General features: G+C 48.1%; 1 protein-coding gene across 1 annotated transcript in view; it reads right to left on the reverse strand.

Moving 5' to 3' along the window:
* Positions 1 to 23,166, reverse strand: part of TXNDC5 (thioredoxin domain containing 5) — a 29,254-nt gene extending 6,088 nt beyond the window's left edge. Inside the window, exons 1-7 of the mRNA XM_031012564.3 lie at positions 22,863 to 23,166; positions 16,906 to 17,055; positions 11,878 to 11,983; positions 7,474 to 7,570; positions 3,978 to 4,093; positions 1,850 to 1,936; positions 1,048 to 1,191 (exon numbers count right to left, since the gene is read on the reverse strand). Of these exons, the coding sequence (XP_030868424.2) occupies positions 1,048 to 1,191; positions 1,850 to 1,936; positions 3,978 to 4,093; positions 7,474 to 7,570; positions 11,878 to 11,983; positions 16,906 to 17,055; positions 22,863 to 23,122 (960 nt within the window). The 5' untranslated portion in view covers positions 23,123 to 23,166. The remainder of the gene's footprint in view (positions 1 to 1,047; positions 1,192 to 1,849; positions 1,937 to 3,977; positions 4,094 to 7,473; positions 7,571 to 11,877; positions 11,984 to 16,905; positions 17,056 to 22,862) is intronic.
* Between the last annotated feature and the right edge of the window lie 2,946 nt (positions 23,167 to 26,112).

Raw genomic sequence — 26,112 nt, forward strand, 5'->3', positions numbered from 1 at the left:
ACTCCAATCTGCACAGAGCCTCCGTGGGTTCCCTGTCAATATGGGATACAGTTCATAATCCTTGGCCAGCTGCCCACAGCCTCTCAACTCCAGCTCCTCTCTCTCTCTCAGGGATCCTACACCACACCCTGACCTGTCTCCCACTGTGTTCCCCCAGCCCCAGCTCTGGCCCTGCAGAAATGCCGGCTGATTCTTGGGTTGTGCCTCTGCCGGTGCAGCCCCTCAGTGGCAGCCCTGCCCAGCCTATCTGTCCAGCACAGATCCCATCAATCAGCTCCTTAGGGACACTTCTTGCCCATTTGCCCCCACTTCTCTCTAGCAGCCAAGCGCTGCACACATTTCTGCCCCAGCCCCCTGCCAGTGGCTTGTGTGTCTTCTCACCATTTGCCTCAGAGACCTGTATGCTTCAGAGGCAGGAAACCGGTCTTATTTTTATTTCCTGGTGGCCTAGAACAGTGCCTGTGACATAACAAGGGCTTGATAAAGCAGAACAAATGAATCTAAAACCTCCTGCTACCTGAGTGAAGGAAGGAAGCCCCTCAGTGCGTCAGGACTGCCTAGGCAGGTTACAGCTACAGTCACTGGCCTGATCGCTGCGGATGCCCTCGTGGCTACAGGTCTTCTAGGGGCCTTTACAACGGGTAAAGGAAAATGCCCGGAGCAAGGTCAGGAATAGAATCGGGGCCCCAGGGCCAGCAGCGAAGATTTCATAGCAGAAACATGCCCAGCAGAGTCATTCTTTAAAATGAATGAAGCGGAAAGGAAGAATTCTCTAGAGATTTTTGACACCAAATATTGTCTTGGGATTTGTCTCACATCCATTTCATGTTTTTAAAAGGAAAGCTTTTGTTTGCATTCGCCCCTGAAAGCATGTGAAAGTCGATGAAAAATACGTGTTGAAAACGCAACTGGAGCCAACCATCAGATGACTGTGTCCCCAAACTGTCAATTTGTCCAAAGCATTTGAGGAGGCCTCTGAGGGTGGGGAGGTGGGGGGCCGGGGGCCACGGGCCACTCAGGGGGATCCCGACTCCAGCAGGCACCCACCTTGTCAGCCTCGGGCTCAGCTGCCAGCACCGGGGCCTCTGAGGGCGTGACGGTCTCCGTCGCTCCAGTCTCTGTGCGCTGCAGCTGCGACTCCACGTACTCCCTCAGTGACTCCAAATCCCGCTTTCCCTTGTACTGATCCACCTGGCCGAGACACGGGCACGCGGCTGAGTGAGTCCACTGAGGTGTTCTGAATCACTTAAGCCTTCCTGCAACCCCTGCTCGCCCGGGTCAGAGCTCCCAGATGTCTTAGCGGTGGTGCAAAGTCTGCATGTTCATATTTAGACGGGAATGTAGAGAGGATAACTGAATGCCTCGGCTTTGGTGAGAGAACTGTACAGGCCCCTCTTCCCTCCACGGGGTTACACATCATAGAAGTCTGGGGCAGAGGCCTGCCAGCGAGCCGTTGTGCTGATGGGGAACTCTAAGCTGCTGACCATCGGCCAGGGAAGGAGGGAGGGAGGCAGAACCGGACCAAGTGCAAGCCTTAGCTCTGTTCAAAGGCCTGAAGGTTTGTGTTCACGACCAGAGCACAGTTACCCTGTGACTGTAAGATCTGGATTATTCTAGTGATAACTTGGGCCACTGAAATGTTTCAAGGTAGTATAACAAATGAATTCATCTCCACAACCCAAATCTTATCAATTAAGAGAAAGACGTTTGTTTCATTATACACATTTCTCCAAACCAGTGCCCTAACAATCAAGATTGGCAATTCACTGTACCCATTAAACTACTCAGTAGCTCAGCCTGATGGGGTTAAGAGATGAAGAATTCTCAGTACTAAGAAGTGCAGACGTACCTTTTTCCCATCTCGGAACCAGAGAAGAGTGGGATAGCCACGAACCTGGTTTCCGGAGCAGAGTTCATAGTGCTGTGTACAATCGACCTGAGAATAAAAGCAGATCAACTTCCCAGTCAGTTTCTTCATGAACCTTCTTGCTAATGGGACTACTGGATGCTTTGTACGTTACAAATATTCTTTTCAAAATCCACGTTCTGTAGCAACTCTGCCAGCAAGGTGCAGTTTTTGAAGAGAATGTTGCTAAAAGCTATGCTAAAACATACCTGAGCTAAAAGGAGTAAAGGAAAGACTTTAGAGGTAAGATTTATTGTATTAATAGCTCAGTTAAACATGCCAGTTTTTAGGAAGCAACATTTTAACTCGAGCAAGTGAAGTCAGCACCTGGTAGCTGGAGTCAGGGCCCTGGCTTGACATTTGGTGGTGGTGGGAGGGGGGTTAGCCTGGCTGTCAGTGACTGGGACCCAGACCAGTTCACATGCCAGCTTAGAATTTACTCTCATGCTGAAGCTTAGAGGGTTTTAAAATCAACAGGGAGCAAGAAGTGAATTTTAAACCGGAGTAGCTGGTATATAATAAAGGTAAGACTGCAAAGATGTCAAGATTATAATCCGTCCTTAATTCTATAAACTTAATTTACCAACAAGCACAGCTCTTCAAGCTTTTTCTTTCATTTAAATCTCATAAAGCTTCTGCTTGCCCAACATTTTCATGAAACATCTTGTTCTAAGTCATTGCTTTCTTTTTTATTTTCTACCAGCACTAAAATAGGCAGGACTAAGTTGCTATTCACTATGTCAGCAAATGGGGGTAAAAATACTATTTCAACACCTAAGACCCGTCAGAGAGCAGCTAAGGTGCAGAACTGAAGTACGAGAGGCCTCAGCCCAAGGTCGGGAGAGGACAAGCATTTTTAAGGGCCCAGTGTAACCCAGCCACATGTGCCAGGGATGAAGGGCTTCAGCATGGTCACCTAGGCTTGTGTCTGCTCATGCCTGGGTCTGCTAGGATCCTCTATGGATATAAACCTAAAAGAATCTCCCATAAAATTTCATACAATAATTAAGTAAGGATACAAGGAATGGGGTAAGACAGTAGACAAGATTATTTTATAATTACTTCCCCGAAATGTTCAATAAATATAAACTGATAATAACATGTATAATTAGTATATATTATCGTAAGCATTTAAGAGGCAACAGTGAAAAATCCATTTAACTGACAACAAAAGTGATTACAATTTACTAAGCATCTGCCCCATGCTAAGCATCACACTAAGCAGTGTACTTTCATCTGCCCAGACACCACACAGTAGATCTTAGCTCAGTTTTGCAAAGGGGGAGACCGAGGCGTGGAGAGGTTTTGCCCAAGGTCAGCCAGCCAGGTCTACCCAACCCCCAAGTTTATGCTTTTGACCATCTCACCATCCCAAGTAGATCATCCTGTTAACCATCATTCAGTCCTAGACACGCAGCATTACTTTTGTACACAAATCAGCCCCATGGCAAGGTAGAAAAATGAGATTTTTAAGAAAGGAAATCTATGCATGGTGTCTGGTGGGTGCTGGAAAGTGGACAAGAATAAAAGTGATGTCCCTGGAGCTACACTGGATATTTCCAGAAAATCCAGTTACACAGAAGTTGTCAGACATCACTCTTGGCTTCTCTGTATAAAGTAGGAAACACGCTGGAAAGAATCCCAGGCACAGTGCAAACTGAGGGAGGGTCTTCTGCGTGCCTGGAGGAGCACAGAGCCAGGGTCCTTTTAGAGAGAGCTCTTGGGTGAGGTCGAACGTGGATGGTCTCCAAGTTCGTCCAGTGAACATTCTACAAGGCTCTACCCCATCTCTTTGCAGAACGGGCTCTGGGGCTGCCAATTCAGATTTGGCCATCTCTTCAAAATAAACAAAGCAGCCGAGGCCATAATTTATCTCTAGGCTGTGGAAAAGCCAGCAAAACTCAAAATCAGACTGCCATCTGTGAAGGTGAAATGAATTATCAAGTGGCACACTAAATGGAATTAATAAATCAAGTTTGCGACTTTGCACACAGAATGAATAATGGGCCACTCTGCTAATTAATCCAGCCCAAAGCAGTCCATTTCCAGTTTAATAAGGGCTTTCACTCACCTTGCCAATCTTGACAGTTTCGGAATGTTCAAGGCCCAGAGCCAGCTGCTCCCAGGTTGGAGCCAGGGCTTTGCAGTGACCACACCACGGAGCGAAGAACTTGATAAAGTGGTCGCCTGGAGTGGAGAGCCAAGGCAGAGACGGGGTAAAGAGGAACTGTAATTTATGTCAGACCTCACTAGAGAGTTAATTGAAGAATCAGATCTTTGTCCTGCTTAGCAAATCTTAGTTCGGCATGAGCACTTTAATTGGTACAAAGGGACTCCATCAAATGTGTTTCTGTTCATGAGTTCATAACAATACTCAAAACCAAATTTGTCATCTTTGATGGGACAATCAGCAATCAACTCATTATTTGGAAAACTGTAATAAAAGGAAAGAGTCAGGCATTTCTCCCACCTCTCCTATATGCACTGTACCGCTGAATAACCAGGTGATAAATGAGGGTGAGTTTCTCTTGGTTAAAAAATGAAGGGACGCTTGAATGAGTCTCGGCACTTGGCAGCCTTAAGGAATGAATGGACCCAGGCCCTGCCTGTCATGGTCGCCCACATCCCAAAGAGAGACAACTGGACGTTCTGTGCCCCCACCAGCTATGAGGTCTTCCTGTGCCCCCAAAAAACATCACACTGAAACTGATTTTGTCCCCAGACCCAACTACCCATTTCCAGGAAACAGAGAAATCAGGGAAACATGTAGACCACACTACGGGGACACAATTAGCAAAGTCTGGACCACGGGGAGCTCTACAGGTCAAACCACCTATGTCTTCAGCAAGAAAGATAAAGAGATGTCTGGAGAACATGCAGGTTAAAAGAGCCTTAAAAGATATATAAACACATACACATATAAAACTATAGTGCTCAGGAATGCGCACTTCAGTGATGAAACCATAAAAGGAGTTGATATGGTTTGGCTGTGTCCCCACCCAAATCTCATCTTGAATTCCCACATGTTGTGGGAGGGACCAGGTAGGAGGTAACTGAGTCACGGGGACAGGTCTTTCCCATGCTGGTCTCGTGATAGTGAATAAGTCTCATGAGATCTGATGGTTTTAAAAACGGGAGTTTCCCTACACAAGCTCTTTTTGCCTGCTGATATCCACGTAAGATGTGACTTGCTCCTCCTTGCCTTCCGCCATGATTGTGAGGCTTCGACAGCCACGTGGAACTGTGAGTTCTCCATTAAACCTCTTTCCTTTGTAAATTGCCCAGTCTCGGGTATGTATTCATCAGCAGTGAAAAAGGACTAATACAAGTGGTTTCCACAAATGTCAGGCAAGTGCCTTCTTGGAGAAGGGAGGGCGGGCTGTGCCCTGCATGGGACACGGGAAGCTGGCAGTTTTATTTCTTGAACTGGACAGTAGTTACAGTGTGACCAAGCTATAAAAATTCATTAAGCCCTACATTTGTTTTCTCAATCTGTATTATATTTTATCATAAAAAAAAGTTTAAAAAATGAAACATCACCCCCTTGGCTAGGGGGAAAAAACAAACAAACCCTCACAGCATCATTATTTGGATACAGAAGGTGTTTAGCTGTTCTACCCTGACACTGGGCTGATACCAAACTCAAAGCAGGCTGTGGCCAGGGAGAGAACTCACCAGTGGCACGTGGCCTGGTGTCTGAGCAGGACTCTGCCACACTAAGGCTCACAGCTACTGCCTCATCAGCACAGCAACAATGCACTTGAAGAAAATGGTGAAAAACTTCCTTTAAAAGTTAACAACTTTCATTAAAAAATGTGCAAGGCTGAAACCATGTGCAGGTGCACGGTAGATCCTGTGCTGTAAGGTGGAGACAGGCTCTCTGGGAACCTAATCAGAGTACTGATGGGAAGCCAGCAAGGGCAAGAAGCCACCATGGTACCTACACGACACAGCTGTGTGGCAGTGACCCACTTAGGGAGGCGCTGGCTAGGCCTGCCGGAGTCGGTCTGTCCTGCCGGAGTTGGTCTGTAACAGGTGATTTGGGAAACACACCCTGCTCAGAGCCCAAGACAATCCCAGCTGAAAATGCATTCCCGTAGCGGAAAGCATGCTGGAGTTCTGCCATCAGGGCACTGGTATGGATGAAATAACTTTTAGCAAAAGTGGGAAAAGGCTGAAGGCCTCACGTAAGTTACTGTGGACAGTAAGTGTGGTGGGGGAGGGGCTCTGACTCCCAGCAGGCACAAGTCACAAGGCCAGAGGCAATCCAAGCCATTTCTCACGTTTCCAACCCAGTCTTCTAAGGGGATTTCTCTCCATGGTAGCATTTGGTAATGGGAGCCGGCCAGGAAGCCAAAATTGCTTTCAAGTCATTCGGTGTTGGGCCAAGTTTTCTGAAACACATCTATGTGTGAATAAAGGGAGACTTATGTATTCACACTGGAAATTTTATGGGGATCATTCTGATATTAGGAGACCATTTTCAAAAAATGGGATGTGGTATAGGAAGATCTTTTAAGTGTAAAGAGTAACTAATTTGATTCATGTTATAATGGTGTCATTAAATTCTGGGTTTTGTTTGGTGGTTTTCTGAGACAGGATCTCACTCTGATACCCAGGCTGGAGTACAGTGGCATGATCACAGCTCACTGCAGCCTTGACCTTCCAGGCTCAAGTGATCTTCCCACCTCAGCTTCAGGAGTGTGCTTACCATACCCAGCCTTTTTTTTTTTTTTTTTTTTAAATCTTCTGTAGAGACAAGGTCTTGCTTAGGCTGATCTTGAACTCCTGGGCTCAAGCAGTCATCCCACCTTGTTCTCCCCAAGTGCTGGGATTATAGGCATGAGCCACTGTGCCCAATCTAAATTCCGTTTAGACAGGGAGAAGCTTTTGTTTCTGCCTGAGGTCATTAAGCATATGATTACCATTAATACACAGGCATACTTCCGAGATACTGTGGGTTTGGTTCCAGACCATTGCAATAAAGATAATATCACAATAAAACAAGTCACACAAATTTTTTGGTTCCCTAGTGAATATCAAAGTTATGTTTACACTATAGTCTATGAAATGTGCAACAGCATTACTTCTTTAAAAACAATGTACCTTAATTAAAAAATATTTTATTGCTAAAAAGATGCTGACAGAGGGATACAAAGTAAGCACAAGCTGCTGGAAAAACCGCTAGACGTGCCAGATGCTGGGCTGCCAAAATCCTCAATCTGTAAAAAATGCAGTATCTCCAAAGTGCAATAAAGTAAAGAGCAATCAAGCGAGGTGAGTCTGTCAATAAACACTCTTAGCCAAGGATGCACTGTCCAGCTAGTGTGCGGGTCACGTGTGCTTAGCATTAGATTCGGCGTTTCTATAAGGGCACAGACAAAAGGAGAACTCATGTTTTAGAGGAGGTGCACTGCACAACGGTCCCAACAGCTCCTCTAGAGTGACCCTTTGTCAGTGCCACTGATGCTGCTATCTAAGAGCCCTTGAGTGGCAGGAAGGAAAAGACCAGCACGCCAAGGAATAATAGCGATTCTCTGAAGCTGGCATCAGGACGTCCCCCTTACCTTGTGCGACATGCAGCTCAAAGTTGCTTGCTGAGAGCTCATACAGCCCCTGCTTGAGCTCAGGGGCACTGGGCGGTTCCACTTCCGGCTCCGGTGTCTAACAGGAGGAAATAAAACAGTCATGGGTGTGTCAGTGGAGACACAGGGAAACCATCCAGGAAGTGACTGTGTCTGTGGGGAACCGCCTGCAGATGCCTCCCTCACCCAACAACCTGGAACCTTTGTACGATGCTGCTGTGCTGAGTGAGGCCAGATCAGGAACTGATCTCGTCAAGCCCTCTGGAAGCTTCAGCAAAAAGCCCCTCGTCAGCCTCACCCTCGGTGAAAGCTCTAGGTCTGAGTCTCCAGGGCAGCCAAATGATAGCTGTCCCTACCCCAAAACCCAACCAAACAAAGCAGACAATGCAAAGGACAGTCTTACCCTATACCCTGTCCTCTTCTTTGAAACGTACTTGGATACTTCACAAAGAATACAAAATACAACGCCCGATGGACGTATTCTGAAGGCGTCAGCACTTGCAGACGCCAGAGTGCCCAGCAGTTCAAGACCAGCCTAGGTGACAGCCTAGCACTTCGGGAGGCTGAGGCAAGAGGACTTCTTGAGCCCAGCAGTTCAAGACCAGCCTAGGCAACAGAGTGAGACCCCATTGCTACAAAAAAAAAAATTTTATTTACCTGAGCATGGTGACGTGCGCCTGTGGTCCCAGCTACTTGGGAGGCTGAGGTGGGAGGATCACTTGATCCCAGTGGGTGGAGGCTGCAGTGAGCTGAGAACATGCCACTGCACTCCTGCCTGGGCAACAGAGTGAGACTCTTCCTCAAAAAACACACAGACAGACACTAGGGTAGCAAAATGGACAAAGCTGAGAATGAGAAACTCAGGGACCAGGAGGGCCTGGTTATCCTTACTTCACACAAATGACAGGGAAAACTGTGAGGAAGACACAACTGTGGAAGACTGATCAGAGAGAAAAGGAGGTGACGAGAAGGAAAATGCAGGTGAATGAAAGGCAACAGAGAGAAAACCATGGCATGAACATAAGCTGCACCTTCAAGAAAGAATGTAATTCATGTGACTAAGTCTCGTACAGAAAGAGGGGGAAAGGGGCTTTTCAAAAGATGCTTCTGCCAGGACCCAAGCAGACAGCAATGTGTGCAGCTGTCTAGTCACAATCCTACATTTCTCAACTTTTCAGACCAGGTACAGCTGTGGCTTCCAACCAAAGTAACCAGAAATGAGGGAAAGATAATGGAATCAGTGTTCTGCTGCAGACACATTAAGTGTGTATTACTCAGCTTTTATCTGGGGGTTCATATTCCTATTAAAAAGAATATCCAAGCTAAGTTGTTAAAGGCTTTAAAAGTGCTGACAGTTCAAAGCTGTGCAGGGCTGGAATCATAAAGAACCATAAAGTTTCCCTTCTGCTGCCAGCGCGTCAAGACTTTCAAAGTGCTAAATACCCACACAAAAGAATGCCCGAGGGAAGAATGGCTATGTGAACAGTCAATGAGTGCACATAAGGTGAAATAAAATACCGTGTGCCACTCTCCATGAGATGTTCAAGGGCCTTTCAGTATGAAGTGTTCATTTATGGCACGTGCGGGGCCTCTAGTTGCTTCCTGGGTTCCTGGCAGACTCCAGAGCAGTCCCCCGGCACGGGAACACCACAGTGCATCCCAGAAACAGGTCACGTCTCGCCTTGCAGTGGCAGCATAAGCTGATATGGTGCTTAAGAAACCTGGCAATATTCATCAAGAGCCATAAAAATGATCTTTTTTTTAATTCTTGGCCTTATAATTTTATGTCTGGGAATACTATATTCTAAAAATATCACTCAAAAGAAGGGGGGGTGGAAAGTCCTTTACAAAAATAAACTTATTCCCTACATCATTACTGATGATGGAAAAAGTATAAATAACCTAAATATCCACTGACAGAATTAGAGTTGAATTATGGCAAATCCACATGATAAAATAATATAAGACATGATCAATATAAAGACCACATAAATATATAAAATCATTAGAGATGAAACATGTTTGTATAACTGTTCAAGAAAAAATACAGAAGCAAACATGGAAATAAAAAAATTGCAGTAGAATGTACAAAGTGACAAATTGTCTTTTGAGTTTCTTGTGTATTGCCACAACACTTAAAAAAAATCTAAATTTATCCCACGTGAATATTAAAAAATGTATGTACTAAGTTACTTAGGTATACAGATAAAGAACTTTTTTTAAAGTTTTCACTTAAAAAGCTAAGAGAATTCTGGTTTGCAGTATAAAGTGTATATACTTAAACTTTTCCACAATAAGGTGCACTGTCATTGTTTCTGGCAATTATCTGGGGCCTGCTATTGCTGGAGACACTAAAATATGGCAAGTTGGTGACTGTGGTTCTGGGGTGGCATGGGGGGATTCCACGCGGCCATCCTGCTCCCACACTGAGGAGACAGAAAGTCCCTTGCAGAGCCTGGACTCAGCCTCTCAGCCCTTTCCAACCTGCAGGTGAGGCCGCCACCTCCACTAAGGGAAATGGGCCGTGAGATGAGGTCTTTCTGCCGTCCTGATACTGGCTGCTGGTTTCTTGAATAAAGCCATCACAGAAGACTGGCTTTTTTGGTGAAATTTATTTGAAGCTATTAACTCCTCCTTAAAATTGGTTTCCTACCATCCAATATACGTGTCCCCACAAAGAGAATATTTTCACAAAGGAAACAATGTCCAATTGAAAACTATGAAAGTCACACCTGCTCATTCAGCTTTCTTGCCAGGACAAAGATGCAAATTTCCTGAGAGGTCTGTGGTTCTCTCTTTTAGCTAAAGTTAGGTAAGTCTCTGGTTCAATGACATAACATCACACACCAACAGTCTCTACCATACAGTTCAGAGAGTCTTTTTTTTTTTTTTCATGACAGTTTTTGCTCTGTTGCATAGGCTGGAGTGCAGTGGCATGATCTCGCCTCACTGCAACCTCTGCCTCCTGGGTTCAAGTGATTCTCCTGCCTCAGCCTCCCAAGTAGCTGGGATTACAGGCGCCTGACACCTGGCTAATTTTTGTATTTTTAGCAGAGACGACGTTTCACCATGTTGACCAGGCTGGTCTTCAACTCTTGACCTTGGGTGATCCACCCGCCTCAGCCTCCCAAAGTGCTAGGATTACAGGCATGAGCCACCACACCCAGCCAAGTTGAGAGAGTCTTTACAGGTGAGGGATGGAAGCACTGAATCAGCAGCCAAGTTTCTGATTAGGTCATCAGAGAAGATGGGGCAGAGCGGAAGAGCCGCACAGACACACTGGAAACTGGCAACAGTAAGCGGCAAAGCTCCAAAAGGACCACCACAGACCACCTTCAAATCAGTGGGCGCTTAGCTGATACAAGAAGGTAGTCTTAGGTATTTGTTGAAATTGAAATTACAAAGACTTCAGATGCTCTTCCTAGCTCATCAGGATCCTACAGTGTAGGAACACGGGTGTTTTTCCAGTCCCTCTCCCAACACAGCAGCATGACCCACCAGGTCTACCCGGCATCCAGGGACCTGAGCGCTTGGCATTAATCAGAAGGCACCACCCACAAAGGAATACTTAACCAGTGGTTTATGATCATGATGATTTATAACAAAGTGAAGACTTCCAACATCAACTGGGGAGGGGGAGGATTATAAGTCCTTTTTAGTACATAATATTCTAAGAGTCTACGATCTCCTGATATTAGCCTTAGTATGGGAAGTGCATTAAGACACAGAGTATTAATGGTACAAAATGAGGTTATAAGCAAAGCCCATTAGAGACCCGGGGACTGAGCACTGAGAAGAAAAGGAAGGATCCACCCTACGGGTACAGCTGTCGGGCTAGGCCCGAGCCAGAGGGCTGCAGGTGGTGGAGGGCAAAGGTCAGGGGGATGGGAGGAGGCTCCAGTGCTGGCTTGGATAGGAGATTCTAGGCTGGGCCCAGCCCTGACCCCAGGTGGTCCAGAGTCAGTCTCTGATGCTGGGGTACAGTTGTGAACTGAATTACCTGTGACAGTGGCAGGGTGGCAGTGTTAACAAAGAGTAAGTGCTTATCTGTGAGACCACACAAGTGACTTCCCTGAAGACTGACTACAGCCAAAGAAGGCGCAGGGTGGCAGGGAAGACAAACACCAAAATGGTGGTAACTGCTGAAACTCAGGGTTTAGCCTTCTCTTGACTTTTGTGCACATTTAGGTATTTCCACACCAAAAAGTTTCTGTAAAAGTTCATCTTTACCTATAATACCAATAAGCTCCAAAAAAAGTAGAGTTGCTTTAAAATGGCAGCCTTAATCATTAACCTCAACTGGCCTCTGCCCCATTACATATTACCCCAAAGATGTAGCCAGGGAGAGAGGGAGGGAGGGAGGGAGGGAAGGAGGTAGACACTCACCACTGGCTCCTCGTTCAGTGTCTGCAGCATCCAGTTTTCCAGTGTCTGGAAGTCCCGAGGACCCTGGTACTTCACAGCTTCTTGGCCTGGCTTGAAAAGCTTTAAGCTGAAAGAATAACAAAGGATTAGACAGAGCAAAAAGAAAGTTGTCTTATCAGAGAGCAAACTCATTTAGTGAAACAATCAGAAAATGAGCTGTCAAGGGGCTGCAGCCAGGCACGTATCTGCTCCTCTCTGATAAAAAGGAAACAAACATAACGTTCCAGGAGATAATACACTCAGTTAATCCTAAACTTTCAGAAGTTTCTGGTTTTATTCAAGGAAAACTAAAATGAGGTGAAAACTTCCAGCCCGCTGCTGTGACTGAGGCCTCAAAAGCTACAGTATTCAGTGCTCCTCTGCAGCAGCCTCGGGCCTTCCCTGCAAGCTACTGCTATGCTTTCCCGGCTTCAGCAGTTGTTGTGTCTGTGTTCAAATTAGGACTGCAGTAGATACGGTGTTGTTTTGCAATTAAGGTATTCTTCCAGGCCACCTGGCAGGTATCCAACTGTTACAAGGCCTGAATATCCAGTTACTGTGAGAATTCAAGTTTCCAGCTGTAAGAACATCCTTGACATTGACTGATGCCGTCCATTCACCTTCCCATAGAGAAGGAATCTTTTCTTTTTCCTACAAATGTTGGCCTCTGAAGGAATCTGCAGAGAGGATACGGGAGTAGGTCCTTTAACCATAAGCAAAAGACATCACCAGAGGATGAAATTAACACTCAGTTCCTGTATCCCTCCAGCAGTCATGGGAAAACGTGCTCTAATACTCTAGATAAAAATTCATAGAAGGTGTCAAGGATAGGCAAAAATGTGACTACCAATAGAAGAAAAAAGAAATACAGAGTACCATTTGTTGGCAAGCCTGCTCATCTAAACACCCCTGCCACTTCTACAGCACGTATGTGGATTTTGTGAGCAAATGCCCAATGTACGGTATCAGAATTGTAAGACGGCAACATATGTAAAATCTGACATGAAGGTTTGAATAGTGTCTTAGTTCAACGGCTGTAACAGAAGACCACAGACTGGGTGTCTTAGAAACAACAGAATCTATTTCGCCTAGTTCTAGAGACTGGGAAGTCTGAGATCAAGGTGCCAGCAGAGTCAGTGTGTGGTGAGGGCTTTCTGGTTCACAGATGGTGTCTTCTTGCTGTGTCCTCACATGGCAAAAGGGGAAATAGAACTCTCTGGGGCCTCTTTCATAAGGTATGCAACCCTATTCATGAGAGCTCCACCCTGATGACCTACTCCCTCTCAAAGGCCCCACCTCCTAGTGCCAGCATTGGGGATTAGGATTTCACCTATGAATGCTGGGGGACACACACATTCAGTCCAAAAAAAAATGGCTAATTCTCCTTAAAATGAAGTCACATGGCTAGATTAGGCTTTGAAATTAAAATCAGCATACTGGCCTTACCCAGACCCTAAGATGGTATGATGGGGCACAGGTAAGGTCCCTAATGTGTCTCCAATGCAGAATATACACCCAGCTTCCTCAGCAGCTCAGACTCTCATAACCACAAAAAACAGCCAAAACTGAACTAGATTTGGCCAGTACACCGGCTACGTCACGAAGTTCCACATGATAAGCAACTGCAACGTCTGCGGTATCAAAGATGATTGCCCTCACCTAGCCTGGCACCTCCCCAGGCTCCCACAAGGTGTGTTCCGCACCTGGAAACAGAAACTGCTTCCTGCACAGCTCTGCCTCCCGCTAACGCTCTTCAGGAAGGGAAATGGGTGGATCCTCAAGACATCAGAAAGGACCAGGGATGGTCACACTTGTGTCTTTGCTAAAAGTAAAATACAGTAAGACCTAGCCTATGATTTTTTTGTAATTTGCTATTCATTTGCAAAACAAATAATTTTAAAAAAACCATCTTCTTGTTGTTGGACTGATAATCGTTCTAACCTGCCCAGGAAGTCTGAGATTCTTCCTCGGTAAGTTCACAGAGCCCAGGGACAGAGCGGACACTTCTGGTCCAGACCTTGCAGTGAGTTTGGGACATCTGACTTCAATTCTCACTGTCGACAGGGATGAGGGAGGTGATGGAGACTGGGCCGTAGGGTACAAGCCCAAACAAAGTATTGCCCCAGATTTCCGCTATTACCAAGCCTCCACATGGGCATTTGAGTCTCCTCTTTCAAGGAGACTGCAGGGAGAAAATCCCCATGTAGGTATTGCCTTGGCAAACAGCATGATGAAAGTTCTACTACTGTAGACAGTGTTATCAGTTGAACTGTGTCCTGCAAGACAGATCTGTGTAAGTCATAACCATCAATCTCAGAAGGTGACCTTATTTAGAATAAGGTCTTTACAGAGATATTCAAGTTAAAATGAGGTCACTAGGATGGGCCCCAATCTAGCATGACTGGTGTCCTTGTAAGAAGGGTTTGGACACAGAGACACACACACACACACACACACACACACACACACACACACACACACACAGAGAAGGGCATGTGAGGACAGAGGACGGCAGTGATGCATCTACAAGCCAAGGAACGCCAAAGATGACCAGGAAACCAACAGGAGCCAGGACGAGGCAAGGGAGGATTCCCCTACAGGTTTCAGAGGGAGCATGACCCTGCTGGCTCCTTGATTTAGGACCTCTGGCCTCCAGGACTGTGGAGAATACATTTCTATTGTTTCTGGCCACCCGGTTTGTGGAACTTTGTTACAGCAGCCTAGGAAACTAACACAGGTAGTTCCCCCCGTCAGTCCTGCCCTGCTGTAATGATTCATGACTGGCCCAACAGGAAGACCTCAAAACATTTTCCTGAGCACAGCCAGCCATCTCTAGGGAGCATGGGAGCCCAAACTCCCTGCCCCTCCAATCCTTTACTCCAGTTACACTTGCCAGGAAAGAATAACGTGAAAGCTCATGTCCTGACACATGCCTGGACTCAGGCAGGTACAGTCGTCACCTGCTTCCGGCCTCACAACCACTCTATGGGATGGGCACTTGTCTTAGAGGAGTCAAAGCTCGCTCAAGTCAATCTACAGATGCCCCAGTGCGACCACATTGCACACAGCACATTCCACCTCCTGCATTCTCGGGGGGAAAATAATCTGTTCTCGGAGCTTCTGCAGGGCAGTGATGGTCACAGAGGTTCCTTCCCAAACTGTGTTCAGTGTGGTGTACGTTCATTTTTGTTCTTTTTAATAACACAAAACCAGCCATGGTTTACTTGGGGAGACCAGATCTTCTCATTAAAAATCTAAACACATGATCCAACACGGGCCTTTTTACATTTGTGACTTTTTACATTTGTGACTTTTTAAATTTGTGATGGTTTTTGGTGAATACCAACTATGGAGTAGCTGATATTGCAGCTGATAGCTGTTATGGCCAGGCTGAGGTGGAAGCCTTCGCTTCCTTCTCTGAAGCCCCGTAACACATACCACTCTCAGCTCCATTACAGGTCCTGTGTCACCTTCCCTGTGGCATGGTGTGTGGTGCACATAGTCTCAGGCCACAGACGGTCAGCAGGTTAAGAGGAAAGACACCACAGCCAGCTCACCCCTGCTGCCCCTGAACTTTGAAAGCAACAGTCTCTCAACAGGTAAGCATTCACCTCCTCGCCCTCATCTCTGCTCACTACCTGCTTCTTTGGGATGCTCTTGATCCATACTTTCAATGCAATACTATAAAGCATAGAATAGTTAATGCTTTTATGTAGATACAGATAGTAAGCAATTTTGTCTCCATTGATCTGATTTAAAGTAAACCCAAATTATGGCACTTACATTAGCAAGCAGTCACCAAAGACCAAGAATTCCAGAGTCCTTTGTGGAAACGCCCACATTTCCAAATGGTAGGGAAAACCCTAACATGTATTGGGTGTGCTCAGATTGGTGTCTGCACACATTCCATGTAAGTCCTGTAACAATGTTTGGGGGATCACCTTACTTACAGGTTAAGTGACGAGGTCAGAGCTGGGTGGTAAGTAAATGGTAGAGCTGGGATTTGACTACGACTTCCAGGTTCAAGCCTAGAGCTCCCTCCACTTTTCTGCCTCCCAGGTTTGAATATAAGCTCCAATTTTATGCTTTATTGATGGCCCCCATATTACTCAATTAAGCAATAAATTGTATAGAATTGACTTCATTCCTCAATTGAAACAAACAGCAAGGAAGTGACCGTGGCACTCCCTCCACCTCCTTCAGAAACAGCTTCTTCTCTTTTTTGAAGAACTGCTTTTCCCTCCAACACTTGGCACATGGTGTGAATGGGCATGTGTCTTGCTATAAGCTCCTGTTTCCCTGGCCACAGTGACTATTCCTGGAACGAACATTCCAGCCAAGCAGGGCCAGTCAGTGGTGGGCCCTTCTGTGCAAACAGAGATACAGGCCTGGAAAGCCGTCATCTCAAGGGAGGCGCAGGAGAAACAGACCCCAGGCCCCTGCAGCTGGGTCTCAGAGGTTCCTCCACAGCCTTTTAAATAGTCCTCTCTTTCTGTTTAATAAGAGAACAATTCTATTTCTAGAATTGAGAACATTTCAATTTCTATTTCTTATAACCAAAAAAATTCTTAACTGTCAAGGAAGTAAGTATCATCGTCTGTCAGACTCTATACTTCTTTCCAACAGGAACAGCCCTGTGGGAGTCACACGGGAAGGAACTATAGGAAGGGTGTTTGCGAATAAGTCACCAGAAAAAGCAAGCCAAAACTGATGACAGTCCATGCACACTGTGTAAAATGTACCGGTGAACATCTAGCATGGCGGGACCGCCATTTTTGTCTTGCAAACACATTCTCTTATAAACAGGAAAACCCAACACTGATGAATTAAAGGTTATCCAACTATAAAAGCCATCTAAAACAGACACAGCATTAAATGCAGTTTCTCCCTAATGACAGCGACTGCCTGCTTAAATTTAGTATCTCTTCACACCTTTACCAAAAGTTTAACTAGGACTTTCTTTGTAGCCAGGAGCCACCTAGGAAGTGTGCCCCCTTCCTTCCAACTTACGTGGGGTATCCTCGCACCCCCTGGGCGGAGCACACATCGGAGTGGGCCGTGCAGTCCACTTTAGCCACATAGACTTTGGCATCTTCCATGCTGTTGTATTTGTCTCCCAGGTCATTCCAAGTCGGCTGCAGCCGCTGGCAGTGTCCACACCTGGAACAAGGCAAGAGTACAAGCACACTGAGTATCAGGTCACAGGGCAGCCAGCCCACAACTTTAGCTCTGTCCAGGGGGCAATGGGGCTCTCAGTCCTTTCTTTACACCACTGCAGATGGCAGCTCCTGGACCAGTACTCCAGGACCTCTCTCCCCTGCTCCCATCCCTCCAGAGTCGCTGCCCTGTTCTCGGCATGAAATCTTGGCCTTGTTCCAGTATTAAACTTAGCAAAGTGTTGTTCTGGATCCTACTTGTTCTGGCCCTGCTGACCTCCTGCTTGACTTCTATCCCAGAGTCCACCCTCCTTCCCCTGTGGCCTACTCCTGAGCCCTACTGCAGCATCTGCAGTGTTCCCAAAGGACTATAGCTTGGCTTGGCCCTGGGACACATTCTCTCTGACACTTCCTCCCTAAATTCCACCTAGCTAAATCTATCTGCCCTTCAGGTTTAGTTTGGGTGTCACTTCCTCTAGCAAGTCGGCCCTGACTCCCCGGGCTGTTCAGCACCCATTCTCTTCTCCTGCCCTTCTGGAAAGCCTCTCTACTCCTCCCTTGGACAGTAGCTTAGCACTTCCTGCTGTATCTGCTACTTTTATTCGTCAAGTCTCCTCCACTATATAACCAAATGGCTACAAACACAAGGCAATCTCAAAATTTAATCAACTGCAATTTTCTCCAATGAGAAGGAAAAAAAAAAGTTTGTGGCCACCTAAACTTCTAGGGTTGAAGTAAGCAAATGTCTATTCTTAGTATTCATTGTATGAATTCAGTTATGTATAAATATTTTAAAATCACCCATCATTTAAAATAGTATCTTAACTAGGCTTCTTGCCATGCTTCACATTTCATGAGGATATCAGCATCTTTCCTAACACTAGACCTTAAGTCATACAGCTGACCACAGCTCTTCCTGTGTTCTCTGGACAGTATGTCTACAGTGCCATACTAGAATTTTGAATGAGACAACCCTAGAAACTTTATCCCAGGTTTCAACTACAATCCCATAGCATTATGACACATGGGTTTGTTTGCTATTTAATATGGCAGGAACACACTGATGCCTACAATGTAACCACTTTGCTGTATCGCTTTTTAAAATGCTTTTTTTTAAAACACACTTGCTTATATGAACACTCAACGCTTAGAATTGTGACTTCTTCCTCAAAATAATTTAATAATCTGTTAAATCTCCTTTTATTTTCTGACAGATTACCTCAAAAATAAGCATTTAAGTCGGATGCAGTGGCTCATGCCTGTAATCCCAGCACTTTGGGAGGCCAAGGCAGGAGAGCTGCTTGAGTCCAGGGGTTCAAGACCGGCCTGGCCAACACAGTGAGACCCCCATCTACAAAAAATTTTTAAAAATTAGCCTGGTGTGGTGGCACACACCTGCAGTCCTAGCTACCTGGGAGGCTGAGGCAGAGGGATCACTTGAGGCCAGAAGTTTGAGGCTGCAGCGAGCTATGATCACACCACTGCACTCCAGCCTGGGTGACAGAGTGAGATTTTGTCTCTTAAGAAAAAAAGGATTTAAGCCAGGTGTGGTGGCTCACACCTATAATCCCAGCACTTTGGGAAGCCGAAGCAAGCGGATCACAAGGTCAGGAGTTCGAGACCAGCCTGACCAACAAGGTGAAACCCCATCTCTACTGAAAATATAAAAATTAGCTGGGCATGGTGGCACACGCCTGTAATCTCAGCTACTCAGGAGGCTGAGGCAGGAGAATCGCTTGAACCCGGGAGGCGGAGGTTGCAGTGAGCCGAGACCATGCTATTGCACTCCAGCCTGGGGGACAGAGCAAGACTCCATCTTAAAAAAAAAAAAAAAAAAACAGATTTAAAGGTAGCACTGAAAAAGTCTGCTTCAAGTTAATGTGTCTTCCCTAAACAGCACTTTCTTGGCCAGCTAAGAGAATCCCTGCTTTATGAGATACTCAGATACAAAAAAAAAAAGCACAATGAAACTATACATGCAGATTTAACTTCTGTAGATTCAACAAAGTGAGTTTATGTGGGGGGGAAGAAGGAAACAAGAAAAAAAAAAAGGCAATTCCCACAGAACCCTGAAGTGTGTGCAAGCTGGGAGATGTGAGGTTTTTGTTCCTCAGCAGGCCTTGGTTCCTACATGCTTCTCATGGCATGAGCATCTCTCTGACTACATTAAGTGTGACCCTGCTGTCTAAAGGCACAGGTTTGAGAACTAGTCCATTTGGTGTTTAACCAAAGAAGCCATGATAGTTCTAATGCTGGAGGAAACACTGGCAGTGGGGACTGACTGACTGACTGGGGCGGTGTCCAACAAGGCACCTTCCTAAGGGACTGTCAAGGGCAGTTCTGACCTTTAGGGGACTTTGATCAGATATGCTCATTCTGGAACTTTAGGACTCCTCTGCAATCTTGACAAGGTTTTGTTTTGCTACTGCTGTTTTTTTCCTTTTTTTTTTTTTTGAGAAAACACAAGATTAGATTAAGAATGAGAATAAACAATAAATAAGTTTGTGGTGCGCTAAATCAAAACTGACCATTCTGGGCCGTCACCAAGTTGGGCGTGCCCTTGCTCCTGGCTGTGATGGGGCCACAGGTGCTATCTAGTCGGCCCTGCGGCTACAGCACCCAACTCTGAGACAGGCGGCTGCACTCAGAAGGTAGCCTGTGGCCAAGAAGTAGAGCAAAGCTACCTGGTCCAAATCTTGACCTCACTGTCACCAGGTTCAGGGTGACTCACAAACTGGCCATACAGAAGTTGTGACCTGATGTTGGCACAAAATCTACAGCAGCAGGATAACCCTGCAGAAGCCAAGTGCAGGGCAAAAATACACAGATCGATGTTTTTGTTACATCAATGTTTTTGTTACAGGGGCCCCAGCCCCTTAATCACACGTGGGCTTTCACCATTCCATGGCAGCTGAAACTGGAAAAAGGTATGTGTGTGTTGAGGGGGAGTCCACTGAGTGTTCTATCTGAGCTCCAAACGCTCAGCTCACCACTCCAGGACCTCCTTCCCTCTCCTGCATAGACCCCTCCAGAGTCACCACCTTGCTCTCAAGCCTTACAGTTACCAAGGTGTTGTGCCAGGTATTGTTGGTCCTACTTGATCTTGCCCCTGCTGACCTCCCATTTGACTCTCCGCCCACTCAGCCTCCTTTCCTGGCAGCCTATTCCTGAGCCCTATTGCAGTATCTGCAGTTTTCTGAAAGAGCCCTCTTAAAAGTCCAACTTAAACACCATCATAGAAACCCACATATCTCTATTTAAGTATTTGTAGTAGACTATCAAGAAGTCAACAAATATGCCAGGTGCGGTGGCTCACGCCTGTAATCCCAGCACTTTGGGAGGAAGAGGCGGGCAGACCACGAGGTCAAGAGATCGAGACAATCCTGGCCAACATGGTGAAACCCCATCTCTACTAAAAATACAAAAATTAGCTGGGAGTGGTGGCACGCACCTGTAGTCCCAGCTTCTCAGGAGGCTGAGGCAGGAGAATCGCTTAAACCCAGGAGGTGGAGGTTGCAGTGAACCGAGATTGCGCTACTGCACTCCAGCCTGGCAACAGAGCAAGACTCCATCTCAAAAAAAAAAAAAAAAAAAAGTAACAACATAAAGCTAATTATTCTGGAAGCATCCAGCTAAATGTCTACAAGCCACATATAATGGAAAAGGAATTTACTTAATACCAAGTGCCCAGATGTGCCAGTTTTCTCTCACTCAGCCCAGGACTAGCTGGTATTTACTGCAAAGATTCTAAACTTAAAATTCCTTTGGCACTGTGGGGACTTATTACATCTGCATGTCAGTTTTTCTTTAAAAAAAAAAAAAAAAAGTAAAGAATGGGATGCGATGGCTCGTGCCTGTAATCTCAGTACTTTGGGAGGCCAGGGCAGAAGTACCGATTGAGGCCAGGAGTTTGGGACCAGCCCCGGCAACATAGCGAGACCCTGTTTCTACCAACTACAACAAAAACAACAACAAAATAAGCTGGGTGTGATGACCTGCGCCTGTAGTCACAGCTACTTCAGAGGCTGAGGCAGGAGAATCACTTGAGCCCAGGAGTTAGAGGCTACAGTGAGCTGCGGCTGCATACCACTGGTTTCAGGCTGGGTAACAGAGCAAGATCCCATCTCTAAAATAAATAAATAATGAAGAAAGAAAAAAGAAAACCCATGGACAGATGTATTCCACTGAAATGGGCTCCAATTAAGTAGTACATTTAATTGAAATAGTTGCTGAGAATACTCCCGAACAGAGAGAAACTGTTAATACTGCCTGATTGTTTTATGTTACAAAGTAATTTCTAAACCATTGGAGTTCTAAAAATTCGAGTCAGTTGGTTCTTAGGAATGTGAAACATAATGTACTTCATATATACATTGTTAATAAACCCACAGTGGCCCAAAAAGTTGATTTAACTCCAAATGAACTGAAACGCAGTAATAGCCTGAATACAGGGTTAAGAGAAAAACGTTTCTCCCAGTTTGAAAGGTACAATTTTTGAACTGGCCATTTTTCTTAGGGTACCTTTTCTCTGCCTCCCTACATCCCTTTCCCAAGTGAGCCTCTACTGAGCTCTGGGGAAGAATACCAAGTTCTGCAACAAGAACCTCCAGGCTATTCCAACCTCTCAAAGGTCTTGTGTCCTAAAATTATGGCTTTCTGCTCTGGCCTGTGGTCACTTCCCTTCCTCGGGGCATCCTGGCACTGGCAGGAAAGCTGTGCACATGCTTGTGTGAATGACAGGAAGCTCTTCCGTGGGATGAGTGCCAGCGTAGGGGTCTCTCAGGTCAGCAGCGAGGCCCACACCAAAGCCTCGCCCAGAGAACCAAAGCAAGAGGGACCATCTGCTCAACGAAGGGGCTTTTCCGATCTCACACATAACAAGTGACCTGGACCCGAGAGAGCAGCAGGGAGGTGACAGGACAGCCTGGAGTTGAGGACCAGTGGGCTCCGTTCAGAGAGTACATCCACCCTGAGCTGCAGGGGGGCGGAGGGGTTCCAGAATTCGCACTACCTTGGTCTTCCCGGGGTAGCTCAGCAACCCTCCTCTGCCTGGACCACTCCTTCCTATCCCACAAAACACGCACAAAGTGGGAAACCACACCTTCCTGGGTTCTATTTTTCAATTAAAGCCTCTGGAAGGGGACGTGCCCGCAGTCTAAGTGTCCCAGCCGACCCCGGTGGCCGCGGGAGCAGCAAGGCCGCTCTGGTGAGTGCACGTGGCCCACGGGCAGGCCGCGCGTCCGGCAGGCACAGGAAGTTTGGGGCGCTGGGCAGGGACCGCGGGGTGACATTTGGACTCCCGGCTGCCCGAAAGGGCGACGACCCCACCTTCCCCTCCCTCGGTGCCGAGGTGCAAGAGGGGGTTGAATTCAGGAGCGCGGCGCAGGGCGGGCTTTTCCCGGCTGTCCCCTCGGGGTCCGCCCCCTCCTCCCGCACCGCCCAGGCCGCCGAGCGCCACGTCAGCCGCGAGTGCCCGGCCCGCTGAGCTCACGCCCCCCGACCCGGAGCCCCAAGCCCTCGGGCCCCTGCAGTCCCCGGCTCCCGGCCCCGAGCCGCGGCGCCCGCGCCCCCCGCCCCCCCCAGCCGGAGCCCCGAACCCGCAGGGTCCCCGCGCTCCCGGCCCCGCGCCCCCAGTACTACACCCCGCACCCCTGAGCCCTGCGCCCCGCGCCCGTAGCACGCACGCCTCTGACCAGAGCCGTCGGCGTCCACGTGGCCCCGGGCCCGGGACCCCCCGCCCGCGGCGCCCAAGCGCCCCACGCCCCCCGAAGCGCCAAGTGCGGGGCAGGGCGCCGGCCTGCGCGGCGTTACCAGGGCGCGAAGAACATGACGAAGTGCGCGGCGCTCTGGATCCCGTGCGTGAACATGTCGGCCGTGTACAGGTGCTTGCTGTGCGGGTCCTGTCCGTCCCCGCCGTCTGCCGCGGGGGGCCCGTCGGCCGCCGCCGCCGCCTCCTGGGCCCGGGCACCCCAGCGCCCGCCGCCGCCATGGCCCAGCAGCAGCAGCAGCAGCGCAGTCAGGGCCGACGGCCGGGCCAGCAGCGGGAGGAGGCGTCCTGGGCGCGCGGGCATCGCGGCGGGGCTGGGCGCGCTCTCGCCGCGGCCGCCGGTCCCTTCGCAGCGCCCGCCCCGCGCCCCGCCCCGGAGAGGCCGCGCCCCTTCCTCTCCCCGCCCGCCCGCCCGCCCGCGCCGGCGCGCGACCGCTACCCGCCCGAGGCCCGGCTCCGCGCACCGGCAGGGAAGGGCTGGAGCGAGGGACCGAGTCTGGGAGAGCCTTCCGAGTCCGGCCTCCTGCCTTCCCGCCATGGGACGGCTCGCCCCAATCCCGCGAGGCTCCTGCGCCTCCGCAACCCAGGCCCTCACCCCTTTCCCCAAGGTCCCGCTGTGCTCAGAGCGGCGGTGAACACACGAGGTAACGATGAGGCCAGCGGGAAGCCACGGAGGGGCCGGTCAGCCTCGGCTAATCTCAGCTCACACAAGCACCCCGCGATTTCAGGCCAAAGGAAGGAGAGAGCTGCTGTCAGCAGAATATAGGAAATCGGGCAAAAGACTGTGGGGTTTGCACCTGAATTAGTTAGATTCTTGGCCAGAGCTCAACTGTGATTCTCGACCTGGGCTCAGAGGGGTGATGAAACCCGCTTCCCAAGTGAACCCCTTGCTGGTTACCCCTGCCCGGCCTTAACTCGGGGATGAAGAGGAAAGAACGTCAAAGCGGCCTCTTCTAGACAAGAAGGCACCTAGCAGGACTGACTGGGGTCCTGCTGTGCCCTCATTTATCCCGGTTACTAAAATGAATGAAAGCACGCCTGCTATGGCTGAACTCAGCCTGTGGAATGGCCCGAAGGCATCCCTGCCCGGCGACTCATAACTCGCACCTGCACACACACCTTACAGCAGATGGTAATCGAAAGCTCCAGCCCTACCCCGGGGATCTGAAGCTAAATTAGAATCACCGGGTTGCTTTCCGGGATCCTGCCTGCTCTTTGATTATCCTCAATCCAGGAAGCCCCAGGTAGTTAACTCCTGGCTTGGCAACAGGGGACGCGCCCACTGTCTCACCTGTCATTATTCTGCTCCTGCCTTAGGCCCAGCCACTTATGAACCTTTAACCATGGGTTGCCAAACACCGAAACCATCAATCTCCCTCCGAAGTCTGTTCTCCCAGCCACTTAAGCTTGAAACATGGGAGACATCTTGCATTGCTCGCTCTTTTCCCGTGTGTCTCAAAATTCAACCGCATTTCTTGTAACCATGATTTCCTTCCAGCATTCTCAGTGTTCATACCCTGAACGGAGACTAAGCCTGGCCTATTGCAGTAGCTTTCTAAGAGTCTCTTTCATTCACATGGCTGGAAAATTAATTTTCCTAAAGCCTGTCTTTGACCAAGACATTTTGCTGCTTAAACTTGGACCAACACACCACCACTGTCCCCATGGCCTTGGCCGATGGGGTGAAATAGTAATTCCTGGGGCAGCCATTCAAGGCCTTCCGTGATGTGGTTGCATCATGCTTTGTGTCCCTGTGAAACTCAACACTAGAAATCCAGGGATTCTCTCCAATAACTGTTATTGCCAAACTCTAATCCCTGTGTTCTCCAACACCTCAAACCTCCCAAACCCTTCCACGGTGCTGTTGGGAAATTCCCACAAGCATCGCCATACACTCTTACAGCATCAGTGTCTTTCGTTTTTAACTGAAACACAGTTCTAGGAGCTCTCTCAAGTGTTGGCTGCTCATTCTTTCACACCTGGAGTCCCTCAGAGCCAGGAAGTAAAGCTGATGCCTTCCTGGTTCCCCATTGCTCCTTCCAAATCCTACAAAACCTTCAATACTCCTTAAATTGATGCCACTGAGCATGGCACCCTCTGCCCTGCCAGTTCCTGTCATTCTTCCACATCACTCTTCCTGGTTCAGTGAAGACTTTGGTTCCTCGCTCACAGTGTTCCTGGCCACCCCTTTCCTGTCTTTCATTCCTGGCATCTTCAGCATCCAGGTGGATGCTCCATCTACCTTTCCCTCAGTAACTCACACCCAAAAGGGAGACCCTAGCGCTTGTCATCACCAGCATCTGCACCATCTCCAAAATCTGAAGGCATCCACTCTGCCCAGCACCTCCTTGACTGTTTGCTCAAGAAACCCATTTCTGCAATGCTTCTTCCTCATCATGACCTCTGAGCTACCCACCCCACCATCTTCTACAATCCCCTCGCAGCCCAACAGACTGCTATGTCTTCTCTTGCCTCTTGGCCAAGTTACAGCCCATGGAGTCTCACCCTTCACTTCCTGCCCTGCCACATTCTCCCCACAGATGCTGGTGAGCTTTGTCTCTCTGGGTTCCCTGTGCCTTCAACCAGGTAGCCAGACTCTGCTGGAGAAAAATCGCACAGTCAAGCAGCACGTCTCCTTCACACTGGTAAAAATAAGCCTTAAATTCCTCCTCACCCCTGCCCTAAAACTGACTACCTCTCCCTAGGCAGTGTGCTGCCCCACTCTCTGAGATGCTTCCATACTTCCACTGACACTGCTCCTCCTCTCCTCTCCCCACCCCACCCTGTCAGTCGCCATCCTCTCAGCTACCAGCTTTATCTCATGTTTCTAAGAAAAACGAAGCCAAACACATGAGCTCCCTTATCCCTCCCCCGCCAAATCTACACACCCCTGCACAGGCGCCTTTCCCTCTGCCCACAAAGGAGCAAGTCAGTATATCCCTGCCTAGCAAAGCCCAGTCCTCCAGAATAATGCCCCTCACAGATAACCAGGTCCTAATTCCTGAAACATCTGATTGTTTCTTTATATGGCAGAAGGCTTTGCATGTGTGATTAAATTAAGGGTCGTGAGCTGGAGAGATTACCCTGGATTATCTCGGTGGGTCCTAAATGTGATCACAAGTGTCCTCATAACAGAGGGGCAGAAGGAAATTTGACTACACAGCCGGAGGCAACGTAACAAAAGCAGAAAGAGATTTGAAGATGTTACACTGCTGGCTTGGAAGATGAAGGGGCCAAGAGCCAGGAAAAGCAGCTCTAGATGCTGGAAAAAGCAAGGAAATAGACTCCCCCTCA

Source organism: Gorilla gorilla, chromosome 5 (genome assembly GCF_029281585.2).
Source record: "Gorilla gorilla gorilla isolate KB3781 chromosome 5, NHGRI_mGorGor1-v2.1_pri, whole genome shotgun sequence".
Taxonomy (NCBI): domain Eukaryota; kingdom Metazoa; phylum Chordata; class Mammalia; order Primates; family Hominidae; genus Gorilla; species Gorilla gorilla.